General features: G+C 39.5%; 1 protein-coding gene across 1 annotated transcript; it reads left to right on the forward strand.

The window, feature by feature from the left end:
• The first annotated feature begins 1,314 nt into the window (after positions 1–1,314).
• On the forward strand, positions 1,315–5,897 carry RPS9 (ribosomal protein S9). The gene is made up of 4 exons (XM_053690735.1): positions 1,315–1,465; positions 1,547–1,669; positions 2,003–2,189; positions 5,667–5,897. The coding sequence occupies exons 1-4, from the start codon at positions 1,369–1,371 to the stop codon at positions 5,842–5,844; spliced, it is 585 nt and encodes a 194-aa protein (XP_053546710.1). The 5' UTR covers positions 1,315–1,368; the 3' UTR covers positions 5,845–5,897.
• The last annotated feature ends 16,366 nt before the right edge of the window (positions 5,898–22,263 follow it).

Raw genomic sequence — 22,263 nt, forward strand, 5'->3', positions numbered from 1 at the left:
TTAAAATGTCAGAATAGAATCTGTAATTTAAATCTGCTGAAAGTTTTGCCAACTGCAGCACAAGGTATATCACTTTAGGTGACTTAAATGCTGTTTAAAAACTTAACGCATAAACTGCTGGTCACAACAGACTGTCTTAAAGCTCTCATTTAATGGGCTAGTAAACCCACAAAATAACATTATATAATTGTGCAGAATTATATAACCATCTTAGCGGCATCTTTCCACCTAAAAGTATTTCAGAGAAATTCCTACAAGTTACTTTTACAGTACACCTCTCCTGGCTCTACTGAGCTGGTCTGTTTTCCCTAAGTGCATCGGGCACCCTGTCTATTTACAGTTGGTCTGATCGTGCCATTAAAGGCAATGTAGCTCGCTCCTGCTACTTTGAGTTTAATCGCATTATCGGGCCGGCTGTGAATAGACAGCGGCCCGATGTGCTTAGGGAAAACAGACCCGCTCAGAGCCAGGAACGGCATACTGTAAACTTTTTGTAGGAATTTTTCTCTGAAATCCTTTCAGGTAGGATGGATCGAAGCTAATGTTGTATAAGTCTGCACTATGTGCAGAATTCTATAATATTTTGTTGGTTTACTGGCCCTTTTTAAAGAGACACTGAACCCAATTTTTTTTTCTTTCATGATTCAGATGGAGCATGTAATTTTAAGCCACTTTGTAATTTACTCCTATTTTTTATTAATGCTCTTGCTATATTTGAAAAAGAAGGCATCTAAGCTTTTTTGGGGTTCAGAACTCTGGATAGCACTTTTTTATTGGATGAATTTATCCACCAATCAGCAAGGACAACCTAGGTAGTTCACCAAAAATGGGCTGGCATCTAAACTTTACTTTCTTGCATTTCTAATAAAGATACCAAAAGAATGAAGAAAAATTGATAATAGGAGTAAATTAGAAAGTTGCTTAAAATTTCATGCTCCATCCGAATCACGAAAGAAAAAAATTGGGTTCAGTGTCCCTTTAAGTCTTACCCATTTTAAAGTGACCTATATAAAGTCAAACATTCATGAATCAGCACATGTAGTTTTAAAGACCCTTTTTTATTCACTTCTATTAAATGTGCTTTGTTTTCTTGGTATGATTTAAAAAATATTTATGTTCAGCTAGTTCCCACTCGTAGTGTTACTGCATTGGAGCTTACTTTTTTTTTTTGTGTGCAATAAATCGTGTAATTAAAAAAAAATGCATTAACATTACTATCATTTTTTTACTTTAATATCCTTTAAATTTGTGTCCTCTGTATAAAGGCAGGTTCCTAGAGATCAATGATTTTGGTTTGCTTTGAGAAACTTTCACCTTTTTTTAACGTGCTAATCTGAATTGTTATATTTCTTTTAGGAATAGGCCAAAATGCCCGTTGCCAGAAGTTGGGTGTGTCGGAAGACCTATGTCACCCCGCGACGTCCATTTGAGAAGTCGCGTTTGGACCAGGAGTTAAAGCTTATTGGTTAGTGCTAATGCCTTTTGTCAAACGATCATTTAACCATTTGTGTTTCTGCTTAACTTTTTTTAAATTTATTTTGTGTAGGTGAATATGGTCTCCGTAACAAGCGTGAGGTATGGCGTGTAAAGTTTACACTTGCCAAGATCCGTAAAGCTGCTAGAGAGCTGCTTACGTTGGATGAGAAGGATCCCAAACGTTTGTTTGAAGGTATATCTAACTAAACATTTATAGTTATCAATCAAATCCTAAGGTAAAGCATGTAGCTACCATTAGTTTAGACATGCTTTTAGATGGATCATTTAATGGTCAATGGCATTTTTAAATGAATACATAAGTTGCTTATTATTTTATCAAGTGAAATAGACTTGAAATGTAATCATGATTTACTATGGTGGGTAAATGAGTGTACAGCTCTTTAGTTATTAAATCCATTTACAGTGACTAGTTTTAAGTAGTGCTTGTGCTCATACTTGATTCATACAGTAGTTTTAGTCAATTATTTGTGGAGACGCTTTATTAAATTGTGATCTTGTTATATAGGTAATGCCCTGCTTAGGCGACTGGTACGCATTGGTGTGCTGGATGAGGGGAAGATGAAGCTTGATTACATTCTCGGCTTGAAAATTGAAGACTTTTTGGAACGACGATTACAGACACAGGTGTTCAAACTGGGCTTGGCAAAGTCCATCCATCATGCTCGTGTGCTGATCAGACAGAGGCATATCCGGTAGGTCTTAGTGTCCTCCAAATATGGTTGGTTTGGGATTGCTCCAAATTCAGTTGCAAGCATCTTAAAATCACGTCAGTGTCTTTTTACAGAATAGCGCTGCTGATTGGATCATCAGTTTCTGCTCAGGACCAGCAGTACATCTACCTGTGCAACCCCTTTGCTGGGGTTAAACAGTTTTGCAGAGTTTCTAGTGACAAATTGACATGCTGTAACAAATTAGAACGTTATTTTATTTCCATAATGGGCTTTTTAACTGACCCTTTTTACAGCTTTGTTTTGAAATTCTACATATTTAGTCATATTTAATGCTAGTGATAAATACTATTCTGGTAGTCTGGTGTGTGTATCCCCCCCCCCCCCATGTGAACAAATCCATTTAGCTTCCCTTAGTCTTTTCCATAGACCTATTGCACAGGAGAATGCTTATTTAAAATTGTGTTAAACTCCTTTTTAAAGGGCTGTAATACATTAAAGGGAAGTTACATGCTCTAATTTATTAGGGTGTGTTTGTATATCTCCTTTGAGTGAGATTTAATAATTTTCGTGCTACTAATGCAACCAGTGATTTAGGTTGTCACTAACATTGCTTTGTGGCTTACTGGTCATGTTTAACTTTTTTTTTTTTTTTTTTTATGGCTTAAACCAGTGTTTCACAACTCTGGTCCTCAAGTACCCCAACAGGTCAGGTTTTCATGATGGCTTAAAGTGCACAGGTAGTAATAGGGTTATTTCATCGGAATTTGTTCAGCTATAGTGAAAGCCTGGTCTGTTGTGGCTACTTGAGGACTGCGGTTGAAAAACAAAGCCTTAAATATGGTCAGTGTAATTTTTAGCTTATAAATTGTTCCCTACAATGTCCCTCTTTAAATGCATGTAAAAGATTTGCAATAGGTTATTTTTTTTCATACTTTGTGATTTCCACCCGCAAGTTTGTCGCCTATTGTAAATTGCCTTAAAGGGACAGTCTACTTGAATTCTTTTTGTTTAAAGAGAACATCTTTACTAACCATTCCCCAGCTTTGCACAACGTTGTTATATTAAAATACTTTAACAAAATCTCTGCTTAAGTCCTTGCTGGCTGCTTCTTATATTAGTGCATTTTATTAGCTTTTCACAGCCAGACAGTGCTAGTTCATGTGTCATAAAGATAACATTCTGCTCGCTCTGTGGAGTTATGAGTCCACACTAATTTGCTAAACAGCACTGATAAGGGGGCAGTCTGCAGGGGCTTAGATACAAGGCAATTGGAGGTAAAAATAGATCAGTGTTGGTTGTGCAAAGCTGGGCAATGGGTTATAAAAAGAGCTATCTTTTTTTTTTTTTTTAAATCATAACCGTTATCAAGTAGACTGTCCTGTTATTTTATAGGGATTATATAATCAGATTTGTATTAATCACATTTTGCTTCAAGGCCTGTAGTGGCTTATGTTTAAATGATCTTTTACAAATCTGTTGATAACCCTTTGAGTGCTAATGACGGCTCTGAGCCGTCGGTTTCCCACTCTGGTGCTAATGACAGCTCAGAGCCGTCACTAGCACTCTCCCACCTTGAGAGAGATCTTGAGGGCTCCCACCCCGGCGTTCATGCCTGTAGAGTGACGGGCATCGCCGGGGCTTCCCATTTTGCGCGGTGACGTAATGCGCGATAGCGTGATGACGTCAACGTGCCTTTATTTATACTGAACAATGTTAAGTATAGGAGCAGGGGGCAAGCTGCTTAGAAGCCTGTATCTCAGGCATCTAAGCAGTTACAGACCACCAAGACCCACCATTGGAAAGGTAATCACCCAACCTTTCCAGCAGTACGTATTGGGTCTGAAAAAAAAATTTGTTAAAAAAAAATCATTAAGAAATCTTAGCACCCAGGCGGGAAAGTGCTTAGCACTCAAAGGGTTAAACATTCTGCCCAATGTTCCTTTAATAAATGTTTAGCACATTTGGTTTGCAACTGTACAGTTTTATTCCAGTGACATTTTTGACACACTTGTAACACATGGTATACTTAAAGGGATAGTAAAGTCCAAATAAAACTTGATTCAGATAATGCATGTCATTTTAAATAACTTTCTAATTTAAGTTTATCAAATTTGCTTTGTTCTCTTGTTAGTTGAAAGCTAAACCTAGGTAGGCGCTTATGCTAATTTCTAAGCCCTCGAAGGCTGCCTTTGTTGAATGCATCTGAATTTTTTTTCGCAGCTAGAGGGCGTTAGATCATGTTTTATATACATAACGTGCTCATGAAGTTATTTGCGTCAGCACTAATTGCCTGAAATGCAAGAATGTCAAATGATCAGAGATTTAAAGTAAAAATAAACTGATGAATGAAAGTGCCCCTATTTTTAAAAAAAAAAAAAAGCTTTCATCCAACGTTTAGAAAGCAGCCGTTTGGATTAAAAACTTAGCTTTGTTTTTCAGCCAGAGCAGCTTCCCCAACCCGGAGATCCCCTCTTCAGACGTCAGCAATGAGTAATCGGGCTTCCTCCAATCATGACGTGGCCTCAGGCAATGACTCCCCTTGGGGGGAGGGTGGGAAGCCGTGATTGGTGGAAGCCGGATTAGTCATTACCAACGTGTAAAGAGATCTCTGGTTGGGGGGAAGCTGCTCTGGCTGTGAAAATAAAAGGTACGTTTTTAATCAAAACGACTGCTTTCTAAACTTTGCTGAATGAAAGTGTCCCTGTTTTTAATAGTAGGTTTAAAAAAAACAGGCTTTCATTCATCAGTTTACCTTCACTTTAAGGAGTCATTCAGCAGGAGCTTAGAAAAAAGGCAATTGGAGATAAAGTATATTTCTATTACACGGTTTATGCAAAACTGGGAAATGGTAAAAGGTATTTAATTTTTTTTTAAAGATTTTTGGTATTTACTATCCCTTAAGATTCCTACACACAAACTATTGCCTCTTGATCTTCTTAAAGCTGTACTTTTGGTGTCTTACCTAGCACATGGATTAGAGCACCAGAAAACAGCGATGGGCTCATGAAGACGTGATTCTTCTTAGGTAGCTTTGACCTACAATGTGAATCTTGTGAGCTACTGTTCTCCCTTGGAAATTACTCCAAACCCTACTGAGTCCGCCTTGCGGATATGGAGTTAATTCAGCAAGGTCACTTTGGCTTAGTCCATACACCTTGTGAAAAGTTCCAGCGTTCCTCTACAGAATAGTGTTCCCTTGTCAGGCATATACTGGAATTAGTTTCAAAATGTACAGGTAATATCTTGACACCCTTATTTTATAGATATTGGTTAATCTATATACAGTTGTGGACTTATAACGTTGACTTTACATTTTTAAAGGGAAAGTTACTGGACTCAATTTATAGGAAGGCATAACTTGTCTAGAAATGGTGGAAAATTCCACCCTTGTCAATATAGATACAATTTTTATGGTGAAAATGCAAGTTTCTTTTAGTTTGCGTCACCATTTTGTAGCTGTTAAATAATTAAAAAAACAATTTTTTTTTCCCCCTCCAGTGTCCGCAAGCAGGTGGTTAACATCCCATCATTTATTGTGCGGTTGGATTCCCAGAAGCACATTGACTTCTCACTGCGCTCACCATACGGAGGTGGACGTCCTGGGCGTGTGAAGAGAAAGAATGCCAAGAAGGGACAGGGTGGTGCTGCAGGTGCCGATGATGAAGAGGAAGATTAAGCATTTACCTTGTCACTTGAGTGTTCAAAAATAAATAAAAACCTTTTTTGGAACTCTGTATCTTACTTGCAATATACCTTATACTTGTAAAAAAAAAAGTTTATATTTTAGCATAAAACTTAATGCTAGGATATTGACTGAGTGAATACATTTTGCAGGTCCTATAGGAATGGCACTGATTCCCATAAAATATTCAATATTGAGAATTAAGGCAACACTGCAATCACAAGTCAATGCTGCCGGTGTCAAATCCTTGAATGTGACTTTCCACACAAGGGCACAAACTTGCCTGTTCTGAGACTACTTTTACATAGAAAATTTGAATTTGTAAAACTTTGTTGCACAGTTCTCTATATATACTGATCTAGCCTAAATTTTAGATACCACTTGGTTATTTTAAAATAAGACTAGTCGAAGGGATATAAAATCCCACATTTTCATAATTCAAATGCAGAATACAATTAAGTTTTCTGTTTACTTCTATAACATTTTTATTAAAAGGACAAGTACATACCTTGAGATTTTTTTATGCATAATGAAACTACTTTCAAATATTCATTGACCCCCTTTTCATGTAACTTGGCTCTGAAACTTGAGTAATTTTTACTTCTGCAAACATGAAAGGCACCCTGCTGACTTCAAAAGGCTAAGCCTACCAAGTTTTCACCAATTGGCTTTAACTGAGTACAACTGATAAACAGTACTTTATACTAACTTTATGCCTACCTTGCCTGCAGACTAAAGCTCTTCCAAATAAGACAAATAATTGGCGGAGTTTGGCAGTGGGTAAACTGGCAGTAAAAAGGATGTTAACATCTATAATGTGTAGACCTGGCTGATATAATCTAATATTACTTCCATTAACAAATTCTCCAGTTTATTTTACACTTTTTGAGCCACCAGAAGAAAACTACTCATTTGCTGTTCAGACTAAGGACTAATGCTTTTTACAATTCATCAGGTTGTGCAAATCTACTTCATTTACTGGCCCATTAAATTAATGTTTATTTTAATCTCAAATTTTCACATCCATCTAAGTGTGAAAAATTAAACTAGGTTTAATATTTCCAATAAGTTGTCAATAACTAAGGGACAAAAACAAATCTTTAAAAAGTAAAAATTAAACATTCAAATAGAGCATGCAATTTTAAACTGCTTTCCAATTTTTACTTCAATTAAAAAAGTGCAGTCTTTATATTTAAACTTTGAGTCACCAGCTCCTACTGAGCATGTGTAAGAATTTACAGAAGCGTACATTTGTGATTTGTTGATGGCTGTCACATGGTACAGGGGAGTGGATATATATAGACAACTTTTAAAATTGTCAGAAAAAAATCTGTTCAGTCTAAGGGGGATATTTATCAAAGGTCTGGCGGACCTCGACGAATGCTGAGAGCAATAAGTTCTCTGTATTCGGCATTGCACCAGCAGCTCTTGTGAACAACGCCGCCCCCTGCAAATTCATGGCTACCGGCAGGGAGGTGTCAAACCCGATCGGGTTGATTTTCGAATGTGTGTCCGTCTGCTCAAAGCAGGCGGACAGGGTTATGGAGCAGCAGTCTTTAGACCGCTGCTTCATAACTGCTGTTTCTGGCGAGCCTGCAGGCTTGCCAGAAACACGGGCCCTCAAGCTCTGTTCGGAGCTTGATAAATGGGCCCCTATGTGCTATTTTGTCTTGCATTTGTTGATTATGCAAATCTACTGTGACTGGTCCTTTAAGGATTCAAACATAATTTAACAACTTTCAAATTTTACACTCTATATAGTTTGCCAATTTAAGTTAAAGGGACAGTAAAGTCAAAAAAATCTCATGATTTAAATAGGGCATGTGATTTTCAACAACTTTCAATTTACTTTTATTACCAATTTTGCTTTGTTCTTTTGGTATTCTTAGTTGAAAGCTAAATCTAGGAGGTTCATGTGCTAATTTCTTAGACCTTGAAGACTGCCTCTAATCTGAAAGCATTTTGACAGTTTTTCACCACTAGAGGGCGTTAGGTCATGTTTCATATAGATAACTGAGTTCAGGCACGTGAAGCTCCTAGGAGTTGGCACTGATTGCCCCCTCATTTCAGTTCTTTTGACACTTTCATTTTTAGCTAGTTTGCAGAGGCATAGATACAAGGTAATTAGAGTTAAAAAGTTTAACTGTTGGTTATGCAAAATTGGGGAATGGGTAATAAAGGGATTATCTACCTTTTTAAACAACAAAAATTCTCGTTAACTGTCCCTTTAAGTGGTAAATATTTGCAGCCACCAATCGTCGGCTAACTCCCAGCTCCTGAGACCTACCTTGGTATACTTTTAATCCAAAAACTTCACATCAGAATACCCCAGATACCAACAGCAAAAATGCAGCAACAAAACAAATTAATGGTTTATTGGACCAAAGATAAAAAAACACATTTTGGTCCTCAGTCCTTAAAGGGATACAACCTGATTTTTTTTTTTTTCTAATTTACTCTTATATTTTTTTTTTTTCGTTCTCTTGCTATCTATTTAAAAAGCAGGAATGTGGTGCATAGGAGCCAGCCCATTTTTGGTAGAGAACCTGGGTTATGCTTGCTTATTAGTGGGTAAATGTAAGCCTCCAATAAGCAAGCGCTAGCCATGGTGCTTAACCTAAAATGGGCTAGCTGCTAAGATTTATGTTCCTGCTTTTAAAATAAAGATAGCAAGAGAACAAAGAAAAATAATAGAAGTAAATTAGAAAGTTGCTTAAAATGTCATGCTCTATCTGAATCATGAAAGGAAAAAAAATTGGGTTCAATGTCCCTATAATGTGATAATTCAAGGCAAAACATACTCTTTCTTTCATGTAATTAGCAAGAGTCCATGAGCTAGTGACGTATGGGATATACATTCCTACCAGGAGGGGCAAAGTTTCCCAAACCTTAAAATGCCTATAAATACACCCCTCACCACACCCACAATTCAGTTTTACAAACTTTGCCTCCGATGGAGGTGGTGAAGTAAGTTTGTGCTAGATTCTACGTTGATATGCGCTCCGCAGCAAGTTGGAGCCCGGTTTTCCTCTCAGCGTGCAGTGAATGTCAGAGGGATGTGAGGAGAGTATTGCCTATTTGAATGCAGTGATCTCCTTCTAAGGGGTCTATTTCATAGGTTCTCTGTTATCGGTCGTAGAGATTCATCTCTTACCTCCCTTTTCAGATCGACGATATACTCTTATATATACCATTACCTCTGCTGATTCTCGTTTCAGTACTGGTTTGGCTATCTGCTATATGTAGATGAGTGTCCTGGGGTAAGTAAGTCTTATTTTCTGTGACACTCCTAGCTATGGTTGGGCACTTTGTTTATAAAGTTCTAAATATATGTATTCAAACATTTATTTGCCTTGACTCAGAATGTTCAACTTTCCTTATTTTTCAGACAGTCAGTTTCATATTTGGGATAATGCATTTTAATTTAACATTTTTTACCTTAAAATTTGACTTTTTCCCTGTGGGCTGTTAGGCTCGCGGGGGCTGAAAATGCTTCATTTTATTGCGTCATTCTTGGCGCGGACTTTTTTGGCGCAAAAATTCTATTTCCGTTTCCGGCGTCATACGTGTCGCCGGAAGTTGCGTCATTCTTTGACGTTATTTTGCGCCAAAAATGTTGGCGTTCCGGATGTGGCGTCATTTTTGGCGCCAAAAAGCATTTAGGCGCCAAATAATGTGGGCGTCTTATTTGGCGCGAAAAAATATGGGCGTCACTTTTGTCTCCACATTATTTAAGTCTCATTTTTTATTGCTTCTGGTTGCTAGAAGCTTGTTCTTTGGCATTTTTTCCCATTCCTGAAACTGTCATTTAAGGAATTTGATCAATTTTGCTTTATATGTTGTTTTTTTCTTTTACATATTGCTAGATGTTCCACGTTGCAACTGAGTCAGAAGATACTTCAGGAAAATCACTGCACAATGCTGGAGCTACCAAGCTAAGTGTATCTGCTATAAACTTTTGGTATCTGTTTCTCCAGCTGTTGTTTGTATTGCATGTCATGTCAAACTTATTAATGCAGATAAAATTTCCTTTAGTACTGTTACATTACCTGTTGCTGTTCCGTCAACATCTAATTTTCAGAGTGTTCCTGATAACATAAGAGATTTTATTTTTTAAATCCATTAAGAAGGCTATGTCTGTTATTTTTCCTTCTAGTATACATAAGTCTTTTAAAACTTCTCTTTTTTTCAGATGAATTTTTAAATGAACATCATCATTCTGATACTGATAATGGTTCTTCTGGTTCTGAGGTTTCTGTCTCAGAGGTTGATGCTGATAAATCTTTGTATTTGTTCAAGATGGAATTTATTCGTTCTTTACTTAAAGAAGTGTTATTTGCATTAGAAATAGAGGATTCTGGTCCTCTTGATACTAAATGTAAACGTTTAAATAAGGTTTTGAAATCTCCTGTAGTTATTCCAGAAGTGTTTTATCTCCCTGATGCTATTTCTGAAGTAATTTCCAGGGAATGGAATAATTTGGGTAATTTATTTACTCCTTCTAGACGTTTAAGCAAATTATATCCTGTGCCATCTGACAGATTAGAGTTTTTTGGGACAAAAATCCCTAAGGTTATGGGGCTGTCTCTACTCCTGCTAATGTACTACTATTCCTACGGCAGATAGTACTTCATTTAAGGATCCTTTAGATAGGAAAATTGATTCCTTTCTAAGAAAAGCTTACTTATGTTCAGGTAATCTTCTTAGACCTGCTATATTTTTAGCGGATGTTGCTGCAGCTTCAACTTTTTGGTTAGAAGCTTTAGCGCAACAAGTAACAGATCATAATTTTATAGCATTATTTTTATTCTATAACATGCTAATAATTTTATTGGTGATACCATCTTTTGATATCATTAGAGTTGATGTCAGGTATATGTCTCTAGCTATTTTAGCTAGAATAGCTTTATGGATTAAACTTGGAATGCTGACATGTCTTCTAAGTCAACTTTGCTTTCCCTTTCTTTCCAGGGTAAATAATCATTTTCGTTCCTTTCCTCACAAGGAACAAAAGCCTGATCCTTCATCCTCAGGAGCGGTATCAGTTTGGAAACTATTTCCAGTTTGGAATATATCCAAGCCTTATAGAAACCTATAGCCAGCTCCTAAGTACCTATGAAGGTGCGGCCCTTATTCCAGCTCAGCTGGTATGGGGCAGATTACGTTTTCTTCAAAGAAATTTGGATCAATTCCGTTCTTAATCTCTGGTTTCAGAAACATTGTTTCAGAAAGGTACAGAATTGGCTTCAAGTTAAGGCCTCCTGCTAAGAGATTCTTTTCTTTCCCGTGTCCCAGTTAACACAGCAAAGGCTCAGCATTTCTGAAATGTGTTTCAGATCTAGAGTTGGCTGGAGTATTTATGCCAGTTCCAGTTCTGGAACAGGGGCTGGGGTCTTATTTTATCTCTTCATTGTACCAAAGAAGGTCAATTCCTTCAGACCAGTTCCGGATCTATCATTATTGAATCATTATGTTAGGATACCAACATTCAAGATGGTTACTGTAGGACTATCCTGCCTTTTGTTTAGCAAGGGCATTATATGTCTACAATAGATTTACAGGATGTGTATCTGCATATTCCGATTCATCCAGATCACTTTTAGTGTCTGAGATTCTCTTTTTAGACAAGCATTACCAGTTTTGTGGCTCTACCGTTTGGCTTAGCCTCAGTTCCAAGAATTTTTTTCAAAGGTTCTCGGTGCCCTTCTTTCTGTAATCAGAGAATAGGGTTTTGGTATTTCCTTATTTGGACGATATCTTGGTATTTGCTCAGTCTTCTCATTTTCGAAGAATCTCATACGAATCGACTTGTGTTGTTTCTTCAAGTTCATGGTTGGAGGATCAATTTACCAATCAGTTCATTGATTCCTCAGACAAGGGTAACCTTTTTAGGTTTCTAGATAAATTCAGTGTCTATGACTCTGTCCTTGTCAGACAAGAGAAGTTTAACATTGATATCAGCTTGTCAAAACCTTCAGTCACAATCATTCCCTTTGGTAGCCTTATGCATGGAAATGTTGGGTCTTAGGACTGCCGCATCAGATGCGATCTCCTTTGCTCGTTTTCACATGCGACCTCTTCAGCTCTGTATGCTGAACCAATGGTGCAGGGATTACTCAAAGATATCTCAATTAATATCTTTAAACCGATTTTACAACACTCTCTGACATGGTGGACAGATCACCATCGTTTAGTTCAGGGGGCTTCTTTGTTCTTCCGACCTGGACTATAATCTCAACAGATGCAAGTCTTACAGGTTGGGGAGCTGTGTGGGGGTATCTGACGGCACAAGGGGTTTGGGAATCTCAGGAGGTGAGATTTCCGATCAATATTTTGGAACTCCGTGCAATTTTCAGAGCTCTTCAGTCTTGGCCTCTTCTGAAGAGAGAGTTGTTCATTTGTTTTCAGATAGACAATGTCACAACTGTGGCATACATCAATCATCAAGGAGGGACTCACAGTCCTCTGGCTATGAAAGAAGTATCTCGAATTTTGGTTTGGGCGGAATCCAGCTCCTGTCTAATCTCTGCGGTTCATATCCCAGGTATGGACAATTGGAAAGCGGATTATCTCAGTCGTCAAACGTTGCATCCGGGCGAATGGTCTCTTCACCCAGAGGTATTTCTTCAGATTGTTCAAATGTAGGAACTTCCAGAAATAGATCTGATGGCTTCTCATCTAAACAAGAAACTTCCCAGGTATCTGTCCAGATCCCGGGATCCTCAGGCGGAGGCAGTGGATGCATTATCACTTCCTTGGAAGTATCATCCTCCCTATATCTTTCCGCCTCTAGTTCTTCTTCCAAGAGTAACCTCCAAGATTCTGAAGGAATGCTTGTTTGTTCTGCTGGTAGCTCCGGCATGGCCTTACAGGTTTTGGTATGCGGATCTTGTCCGGATGGCCTCTTGCCAACCGTGGACTCTTCCGTTAAGACCAGACCTTTTGTCTCAAGGTCCTTTTTTTCCATCAGGATCTGAAATCCTTAAATTTAAAGGTATGGCGATTGAACGCTTGATTCTTGGTCAAAGAGGTTTCTCTGACTCTGTGATTAATACTATGTTACAGGCTCGTACATCTGTATCCAGAGAGATATATTATAGAGTCTGGAAGACTTATATTTATTGGTGTCTTTCTCATCATTTTTCTTGGCATTCTTTTAGAATACCGAGAATATTACAGTATTCTTCAGGATGGTTTAGATAAGGGTTTGTCCGCAAGTTCCTTGAAAGGTCAAATCTCTGCTCTTTCTGTTCTTTTTCACAGAAAGATTGCTATTCTTCCTGATATTCATTGTTTTGTACAAGCTTTGGTTCGTATAAAGCCTGTCATTAAGTCAATTTCTCCTCCTTGGAGTTTGAATTTGGTTCTGGGGGCTCTTCAAGCTCCTCCATTTGAACCTATGCATTCATTGGATATTAAATTACTTTCTTGGAAAGTTTTTTGTTCCTTTTGGCCATCTCTTCTGCCAGAAGAGTTTCTGAATTATCTGCTCTTTCTTGTGAGTCTCCTTTTCTGATTTTTCATCAGGATAAGGCGGTGTTGCGAACTTCTTTTGAATTTTTACCTAAAGTTGTGAATTCCAACAACATTAGTAGAGAAATTGTGGTTCCTTCATTATGTCCTAATCCTAAGAATTCTAAGGAGAAATCGTTGCATTCTTTGGATGTTGTTAGAGCTTTGAAATATTATGTTGAAGCTACGAAATCTTTTCGTAAGACTTCTAGTCTATTTGTTATTTTTTCCGGTTCTAGAAAAGGCCAGAAAGCTTCTGCCATTTCTTTGGCATCTTGGTTGAAATCTTTAATTCATCTTGCCTATGTTGAGTCGGGTAAAACTCCGCCTCAGAGAATTACAGCTCATTCTACTAGGTCAGTTTCTACTTCCTGGGCGTTTAGGAATGAAGCTTCGGTTGACCAGATCTGCAAAGCAGCGACTTGGTCCTCTTTGCATACTTTTACTAAATTCTACCATTTTGATGTATTTTCTTCTTCTGAAGCAGTTTTTGGTAGAAAAGTACTTCAGGCAGCGGTTTCAGTTTGAATCTTCTGCTTATGTTTTTCATTAAACTTTATTTTGGGTGTGGATTATTTTCAGCAGGAATTGGCTGTCTTTATTTTATCCCTCCCTCTCTAGTGACTCTTTTGTGGAAAGATCCACTTCTTGGGTAGTCATTATCCCATACGTCACTAGCTCATGGACTCTTGCTAATTACATGAAAGAAAACATAATTTATGTAAGAACTTACCTGATAAATTCATTTCTTTCATATTAGCAAGAGTCCATGAGGCCCGCCCTTTTTTTGTGGTGGTTATGATTTTGTATAAAGCACAATTATTCCAATTCCTTATTTTATATGCTTTCGCACTTTTTTCTTATCACCCCACTTCTTGGCTATTCGTTAAACTGAATTGTGGGTGTGGTGAGGGGTGTATTTATAGGCATTTTAAGGTTTGGGAAACTTTGCCCCTCCTGGTAGGAATGTATATCCCATACGTCACTAGCTCATGGACTCTTGCTAATATGAAAGAAATGAATTTATCAGGTAAGTTCTTACATAAATTATGTTTTTTAAATACCGTAAGCTCAACCACTCTAATTTACAAACCTTCCCATATCTTAAATAAATCCACTGATTTGAAGAAAACTTATTGTGGTGGGTATTGGTTCTATCTTGTCCAAATTATCAGGTTTTGTTTGGATACATTTCTAAGGCCCTTGGTTTTATCTTAATTCTTTTATTAGGGACACAGGGGACTTTGTTAGTAAGGTACAGGATTTGTCTTTGGGAAAAAAATAAGGGGGATACTTAATAGTATGGATGTGGTTATCCTCTATACATCAATCACACATGAGGCAGGGTTAGGAGCTGTAAATAAGATACTGGTGGGTCAGAAGGACAGTAACACACAGATGTTTCTCCAACATTGGTGTGTCCGGTCCACGGCGTCATTCTTACTTGTGGGATATTCTCTTCCCCAACAGGAAATGGCAAAGAGTCCCAGCAAAGCTGGTCACATGATCCCTCCTAGGCTCTGCCCACCCCAGTCATTCTCTTTGCCGTTGCACAGGCAACATCTCCACGGAGATGGTTAAGAGTTTTTTGGTGTTTAAATGTAGTTTTATTCTTCTATCAAGTGTTTGTTATTTTAAAATAGTGCTGGTATGTACTATTTACTCTGAAACAGAAAAGGATGAAGATTTCTGTTTGTAAGAGGAAGATGATTTTAGCAGACAGTAACTGAAATCAATTGCTGTTTCCACACAGGACTGTTGAGATGAAGTAACTTCAGTTGGGGGAAACAGTTAGCAGTCTATTCTGCTTAAGGTATGACTAGCCATATTTCTAACAAGACCATGTAATGCTGGAAGGCTGTCATTTCCCCTCATGGGGACCAGTAAGCCATTTTCTTAGTTAAACATAAAAGAATAAAGGGCTTCAAAAAGGGCTTAAAAACTGGTAGACATTTTTCTGGGCTAAAACAATTGCTTTACTAGGCATATTATGCAGATTCTAACTAATTATTGGTATTATAATCTTGGGGAACGTTTAGGAAAAACGGCAGGCACTGTGTTGGACACCTTTTTCAGATGGGGGGCCTTTCTAGTTATAGACAGAGCCTCATTCTGGGACTGTATAGGGGTTAAATGTAAAAACTGCTCCGGTTCCGTTAATTTAAGGGTTAAAGCTCTGAAATTTGGTGTGCAATACTTTTAATGCTTTAAGACACTGTGGTGAAATTGTGGTGAATTTTGAACAATTCCTTCATACTTTTTCACATATTCAGTAATAAAGTGTTTTCAGTTTGAAATTTAAAGTGACAGTAACGGTTTTATTTTAAAACGTTTTTTGTGCTTTGTTGACAAGTTTAAGCCTGTTTAACATGTCTGTACCATCAGATAAGCTATGTTCTATATGTATGAAAGCCAATGTGTCTCCCCATTTAAATTTATGTGATAATTGTGCCATAGTGTCCAAACAAAGTAAGGACAGTATTGCAACAGATAATGATATTGCCCAAGATGATTCCTTAAAATGAGGGGAGTAAACATGATACTACATCATCCCCTACTGTGTCTACACCAGTTATGCCCACACAGGAGGCCCCTAGTACATCTAGTGCGCCAATACTTATTACCATGCAACAATTAACGGCTGTAATGGATAACTCCATAGCAAATCTTTTATCCAAAATGCCTACTTATCAGAGAAAGCGCGATTGCTCTGTTTTAAACACTGAGGAGCAAGAGGACGCTGATGATAACTGTTCTGACATACCCTCACACCAATCTCAAGGGGCCATGAGGGAGGTTTTGTCTGATGGAGAAATTTCAGATTCAGGAAAAATTTCTCATCAAGCTGAACCTGATGTTGTGACATTTAAATTTAAATTAGAACATCTCCGCGCACTGCTTAAGGAGGTGTTATCTACTCTGGATGATTGTGACAATTTGGTCATTCCAGAGAAATTATGTAAGATGGACAAGTTCCTAGAGGTTCCGGTGCCCCCCAACGCTTTTCCTATACCCAAGCGGGTGGCGGACATAGTAAATAAAGAGTGGGAAAGGCCCGGCATACCTTTTGTTCCCCCCCCTATATTTAAGAAATTATTTCCTATAGTCGACCCCAGAAAGGACTTATGGCAGACAGTCCCCAAGGTCGAGGGGCGGTTTCTACTCTAAACAAACGCACTACTATTCCTATCGAAGATAGTTGTGCTTTCAAAGATCCTATGGATAAGAAATTAGAGGGTTTGCTTAAAAAGATTTTTGTACAGCAAGGTTACCTTCTACAACCAATTTCATGCATTGTTCCTGTCACTACGGCAGCGTGTTTCTGGTTCGAGGAACTAGAAAAATCGCTCAGTAAAGAATCTTCGTATGAGGAGGTTATGGACAGAGTTCAAGCACTTAAATTGGCTAACTCTTTTGTTTTAGATGCCGCTTTGCAATTAGCTAGATTAGCGGTGAAAAATTCAGGGTTTGCTGTCGTGGCACGCAGAGTGCTTTGACTAAAGTCTTGGTCAGCGGATGTGTCTTCCAAGACAAAATTTCTTAACATTCCTTTCAAAGGTAAAACATTATTTGGACCTGATTTGAAAGAGATTATTTCAGACATCACTGGGGGAAAGGGCCACGCCCTCCCACAGGACAGGTCTTTTAAGGCTAATAATAAGCCTAATTTTTGTCCCTTTCGCAGAAACGGACCAGTCTCTAATTCTGTATCCTCTAAGCAAGAGGGTAATACTTCACAACCCAAACCAGCCTGGAAACCAATGCAAGGCTGGAACAAGGGTAAGCAGGCCAAGAAGCCTACCACTGCTACCAAAACAGCATGAAGGGATAGCCCCCGATCCGGGACCGGATCTAGTGGGGGGCAGACTTTCTCTCTTTGCTCAGGCTTGGGCAAGAGATGTTCAGGATCCTTGGGCGCTAGAAATAGTTTCTCAAGGTTATCTCCTGGAATTCAAGGAACTACCCCCAAGGGGAAGGTTCCACAGGTCTCAATTATCTTCAAACCAAATAAAGAGACAGGCATTCTTACATTGTGTAGAAGACCTGTTAAAGATGGGAGTGATGCATCCAGTTCCAATAAGAGAACAAGGAATGGGATTTTATTCCAATCTGTTCATAGTTCCCAAAAAAGAGGGAACATTCAGACCAATTTTGGATCTAAAGATCCTAAACAAATTTCTCAGGGTACCATCGTTCAAAATGGAAACTATTCGAACGATCCTACCTACTATCCAGGAAAATCAATTTATGACTACCGTGGATTTAAAGGATGCGTACCTACATATTCCTATCCACAAGGAACATCATCAGTTCCTAAGGTTCGCTTTTCTGGACAAGCATTACCAGTTTGTGGCACTTCCATTTGGATTAGCCACTGCTCCAAGGATTTTCACAAAGGTACTAGGGTCCCTTCTAGCGGTTCTAAGACCAAGGGGCATTGCAGTAGTACCTTACTTGGACGACATCCTGATTCAAGTGTCGTCCCTGTCAAAAGCAAAGGCTCATACGGACATCGTCCTAGCCTTTCTCAGATCTCACGGATGGAAGGTGAACAAAGAAAAAAGTTCTCTGTCCCCGTCAACAAGAGTTCCCTTCTTGGGAACAATAATAGATTCCTTAGAAATGAGGATTTTTCTGACAGAGGTCAGAAAATCAAAACTTCTAAGCTCTTGTCAAGTACTTCATTCTGTTCCTCGTCCTTCCATAGCGCAGTGCATGGAAGTAATAGGATTGATGGTTGCAACAATGGACATAGTTCCTTTTGCACGAATTCATCTAAGACCATTACAACTGTGCATGCTCAGACAGTGGAATGGGGATTATACAGACTTGTCTCCGACGATTCAAGTAGATCAAAAGACCAGAGATTCACTCCGTTGGTGGCTGACCCTGGACAATCTGTCACAGGGAATGAGCTTCCGCAGACCAGAGTCGGTCATTGTCACGACCGACGCCAGCCTAGTGGGCTGGGGCGCGGTCTGGGAATCCCTGAAAGCTCAGGGTCTATGGTCTCGGGAAGAGTCTCTTCTCCCGATAAACATTCTGGAACTGAGAGCGATATTCAATGCTCTCAGAGCTTGGCCTCAACTAGCAAAGGCCAAATTCATAAGGTTTCAGTCAGACAACATGACGACCGTTGCATATATCAATCATCAGGGGGGAACAAGGAATTCCCTGGTGATGAAAGAAGTGACCAAGATAATTCAATGGGCGGAGGATCACTCCTGCCACTTGTCTGCGATCCACATCCCAGGAGTGGAAAATTGGGAAGCGGATTTTCTGAGTCGTCAGACATTCCATCCGGGGGAGTGGGAACTCCATCCGGAAATCTTTGCCCAAATAACTCAATTATGGGGCATTCCAGACATCGATCTGATGGCGTCTCGTCAGAACTTCAAGGTTCCTTGCTACGGGTCCAGATCCAGGGATCCCAAGGCGACCCTAGTAGATGCACTAGTAGCACCTTGGACCTTCAACCTAGCTTATGTATTCCCACCGTTTCCTCTCATCCCCAGGCTGGTAGCCAGGATCAATCAGGAGAGGGCCTCGGTGATCTTGATAGCTCCTGCGTGGCCACGCAGGACTTGGTATGCAGACCTGGTCAATATGTCATCGGCTTCACCATGGAAGCTACCTTTGAGACAGGACCTTCTTGTTCAGGGTCCATTCGAACATCCGAATCTGGTTTCCCTCCAACTGACGGCTTGGAGATTGAACGCTTGATTTTATCAAAGCGTGGGTTTTCAGATTCTGTAATAGATACTCTGATTCAGGCTAGAAAGCCTGTAACTAGAAAAATTTACCATAAAATATGGAAAAAATATATCTGTTGGTGTGAATCTAAAGGATTCCCATGGAACAAGATAAAAATTCCTAAGATTCTATCCTTTCTACAAGAAGGTTTGGAGAAAGGATTATCTGCAAGTTCTCTGAAGGGACAGATCTCTGCTTTATCTGTTTTACTTCACAAAAGACTGGCAGCTGTGCCAGATGTTCAAGCATTTGTTCAGGCTCTGGTTAGGATCAAGCCTGTTTACAGACCTTTGACTCCTCCCTAGAGTCTAAATCTAGTTCTTTCAGTTCTTCAAGGGGTTCCGTTTGAACCCTTACATTCCGTAGATATTAAGTTATTATCTTGGAAAGTTTTGTTTTTGGTTGCAATTTCTTCTGCTAGAAGAGTTTCAGAGTTATCTGCTCTGCAGTGTTCTCCGCCCTATCTGGTGTTCCATGCAGATAAGGTGGTTTTGCGTACTAAGCCTGGTTTTCTTCCGAAAGTTGTTTCCAACAAAAATATTAACCAGGAGATAGTTGTACCTTCTTTGTGTCCGAATCCAGTTTCAAAGAAGGAACGTTTGTTACACAATTTGGACGTAGTCCGTGCTCTAAAATTCTATTTAGAGGCTACTAAAGATTTCAGACAAACATCTTCCTTGTTTGTTGTTTATTCTGGTAAAAGGAGAGGTCAAAAAGCGACTTCTACCTCTCTTTCCTTTTGGCTTAAAAGCATTATCCGATTGGCTTATGAGACTGCCGGACGGCAGCCTCCTGAAAGAATCACAGCTCACTCCACTAGGGCTGTGGCTTCCACATGGGCCTTCAAGAACGAGGCTTCTGTTGACCAGATATGTAAGGCAGCGACTTGGTCTTCACTGCACACTTTTGCCAAATTTTACAAATTTGATACTTTTGCTTCTTCGGAGGCTATTTTTGGGAGAAAGGTTTTGCAAGCCGTGGTGCCTTCCATTTAGGTGACCTGATTTGCTCCCTCCCTTCATCCGTGTCCTAAAGCTTTGGTATTGGTTCCCACAAGTAAGGATGACGCCGTGGACCGGACACACCAATGTTGGAGAAAACAGAATTTATGCTTACCTGATAAATTACTTTCTCCAACGGTGTGTCCGGTCCACGGCCTGCCCTGGTTTTTTAATCAGGTCTGATGAATTATTTTCTCTAACTACAGTCACCACGGTATCATATGGTTTCTCCTATATATATTTCCTCCTGTCCGTCGGTCGAATGACTGGGGTGGGCGGAGCCTAGGAGGGATCATGTGACCAGCTTTGCTGGGACTCTTTGCCATTTCCTGTTGGTGAAGAGAATATCCCACAAGTAAGGATGACGCCGTGGACCGGACACACCGTTGGAGAAAGTAATTTATCAGGTAAGCATAAATTCTGTTTTTATCATTGAATTATTAAAGGGATAGTCAACCCAAAATTGGTTCTAAGTGATGAATATAAAGTGGCAAACAATGATTCTTTACAAATGTAGCCCAATTTTCTACCATATCGTTTGAAAGTAAAGACACATCATTTGCTCCACTGCAGTTTTAAAAAAATATAAAAATGTTTATTTCTTTTGGAGACTAGAAACCACAATTAGGGACTCGCAGGACCCCTACACAGATAGTTTCACAATGGTCTAATAACAGTTATATACACATTACATTGGTATTTAAGTAGTTCTCCACATGTACAAAGTCAGATGTGATGATCAAACCAATCAGACATGAGAGAACAAGTGTATACTCAATACAATACCATAAGGCGTTTGAGAACAGTGGTGGGGACACAGAGGGATAAGGGGGGGGATCGATCAGTCCCAGACTGTCTCTTCTGATGAGACAGTCCATATGGCAGGATAGTTGGGTGGCATATCAGGTAGTGGGGGAGGTATCTTGTGTCGTGGCAGATGGGCGCCAAAGGGTCTTATGCTTATCTTTCCAATCAGCCCACACCATTTCAAACAAGTCAAATTTATTCAGGTCATAGTATATGGCCTTTTCCATAGTGTAGAGAAAAGCTATTGTACCCACAATCTCCCCCCATTTATGGGGCAATTCCTTTTTCCATGCCCTAGCTATGCTTGTTTTGATGGAGGACAGTAAGTATATGCACATTAAGCGATGATGTTTAGTCAAGGTGTGGAAGCCCAAGCAGAGGCCAGGCTACTAGGTATCCTAATTCCTGTGTCAGTAAGGGCACGAAAACCTCTATCCCAAAGGGGCTTAATTTTGGGGCACTCCCACCAGATGTGCAACATATCACCAGGAAGACCACAACCTCTCCAACATAAGGGGGAGGTTCCTGGGTACATTTTAGATAACTGCGTGGGGACGGAGGTACCTGTGAGAAATGACTTTATAGTAAGTCTCGAACATTGTTATGCAGTGTAATGTTTTCTTGGTCAGTGAGATGGACTTCTTCCAGGCATCAGTTGGAATCTGAGTATGTAGAAGGATGTCCCACCTAAGTAAATGTGGGGCTGGTTCGGGTGGCGAAGTACCCTCCAACAGATTATAGTGTGTCGTCAGTGGTTTAACTAGCCTGCAGCCCCCGTGCCAGATGAACTCCCATGGAGTAAGAGGAGGGGAAAAAGCCCCAACTTTTCAGAAAACTTGACTCTAAGGACTTCAAAATAAAGGATAGGAGGGATATCTACACGGGACTCCAATTGGGATAATTCAATAAATATTCAATATTAGGGTGAGATCTGCGACTGAGGTAATCGGGGAGGGGTGCAATTAATTGGCGATGTAATCGAGTAGGGGTGGGGTCAGAGAGGCGTTCTAGGGTGACAGAATTGTGGATACCCAAAGATCTGCAACTATGCGGTGGGGTCCAAATCAAATCTTTAAGAAGAATGTTGGAGGGTAACGAGGCTTGCTCAATTTCCACCTGTCGTATGATTGGAGTACTCCCCACTGGGAAACATGCGTGAGCATAGCGCCCTCGTAGTATTTCACAACAGAAGGGGAGGCTAGTCCTCACAGGTGGATGGGGAACTGAAGGGTTTTGTGGGCAATTCTAGGAGTCTTAACCTGCCAAATGAACTTTGAGATCTCACTCTGAAATTGCAGCAAAAGGTGTGTGGGAATTCTGATCGGAAGGCATCGAATGA

This window comes from Bombina bombina, chromosome 8, assembly GCF_027579735.1.
Source record: "Bombina bombina isolate aBomBom1 chromosome 8, aBomBom1.pri, whole genome shotgun sequence".
Classification (NCBI taxonomy): domain Eukaryota; kingdom Metazoa; phylum Chordata; class Amphibia; order Anura; family Bombinatoridae; genus Bombina; species Bombina bombina.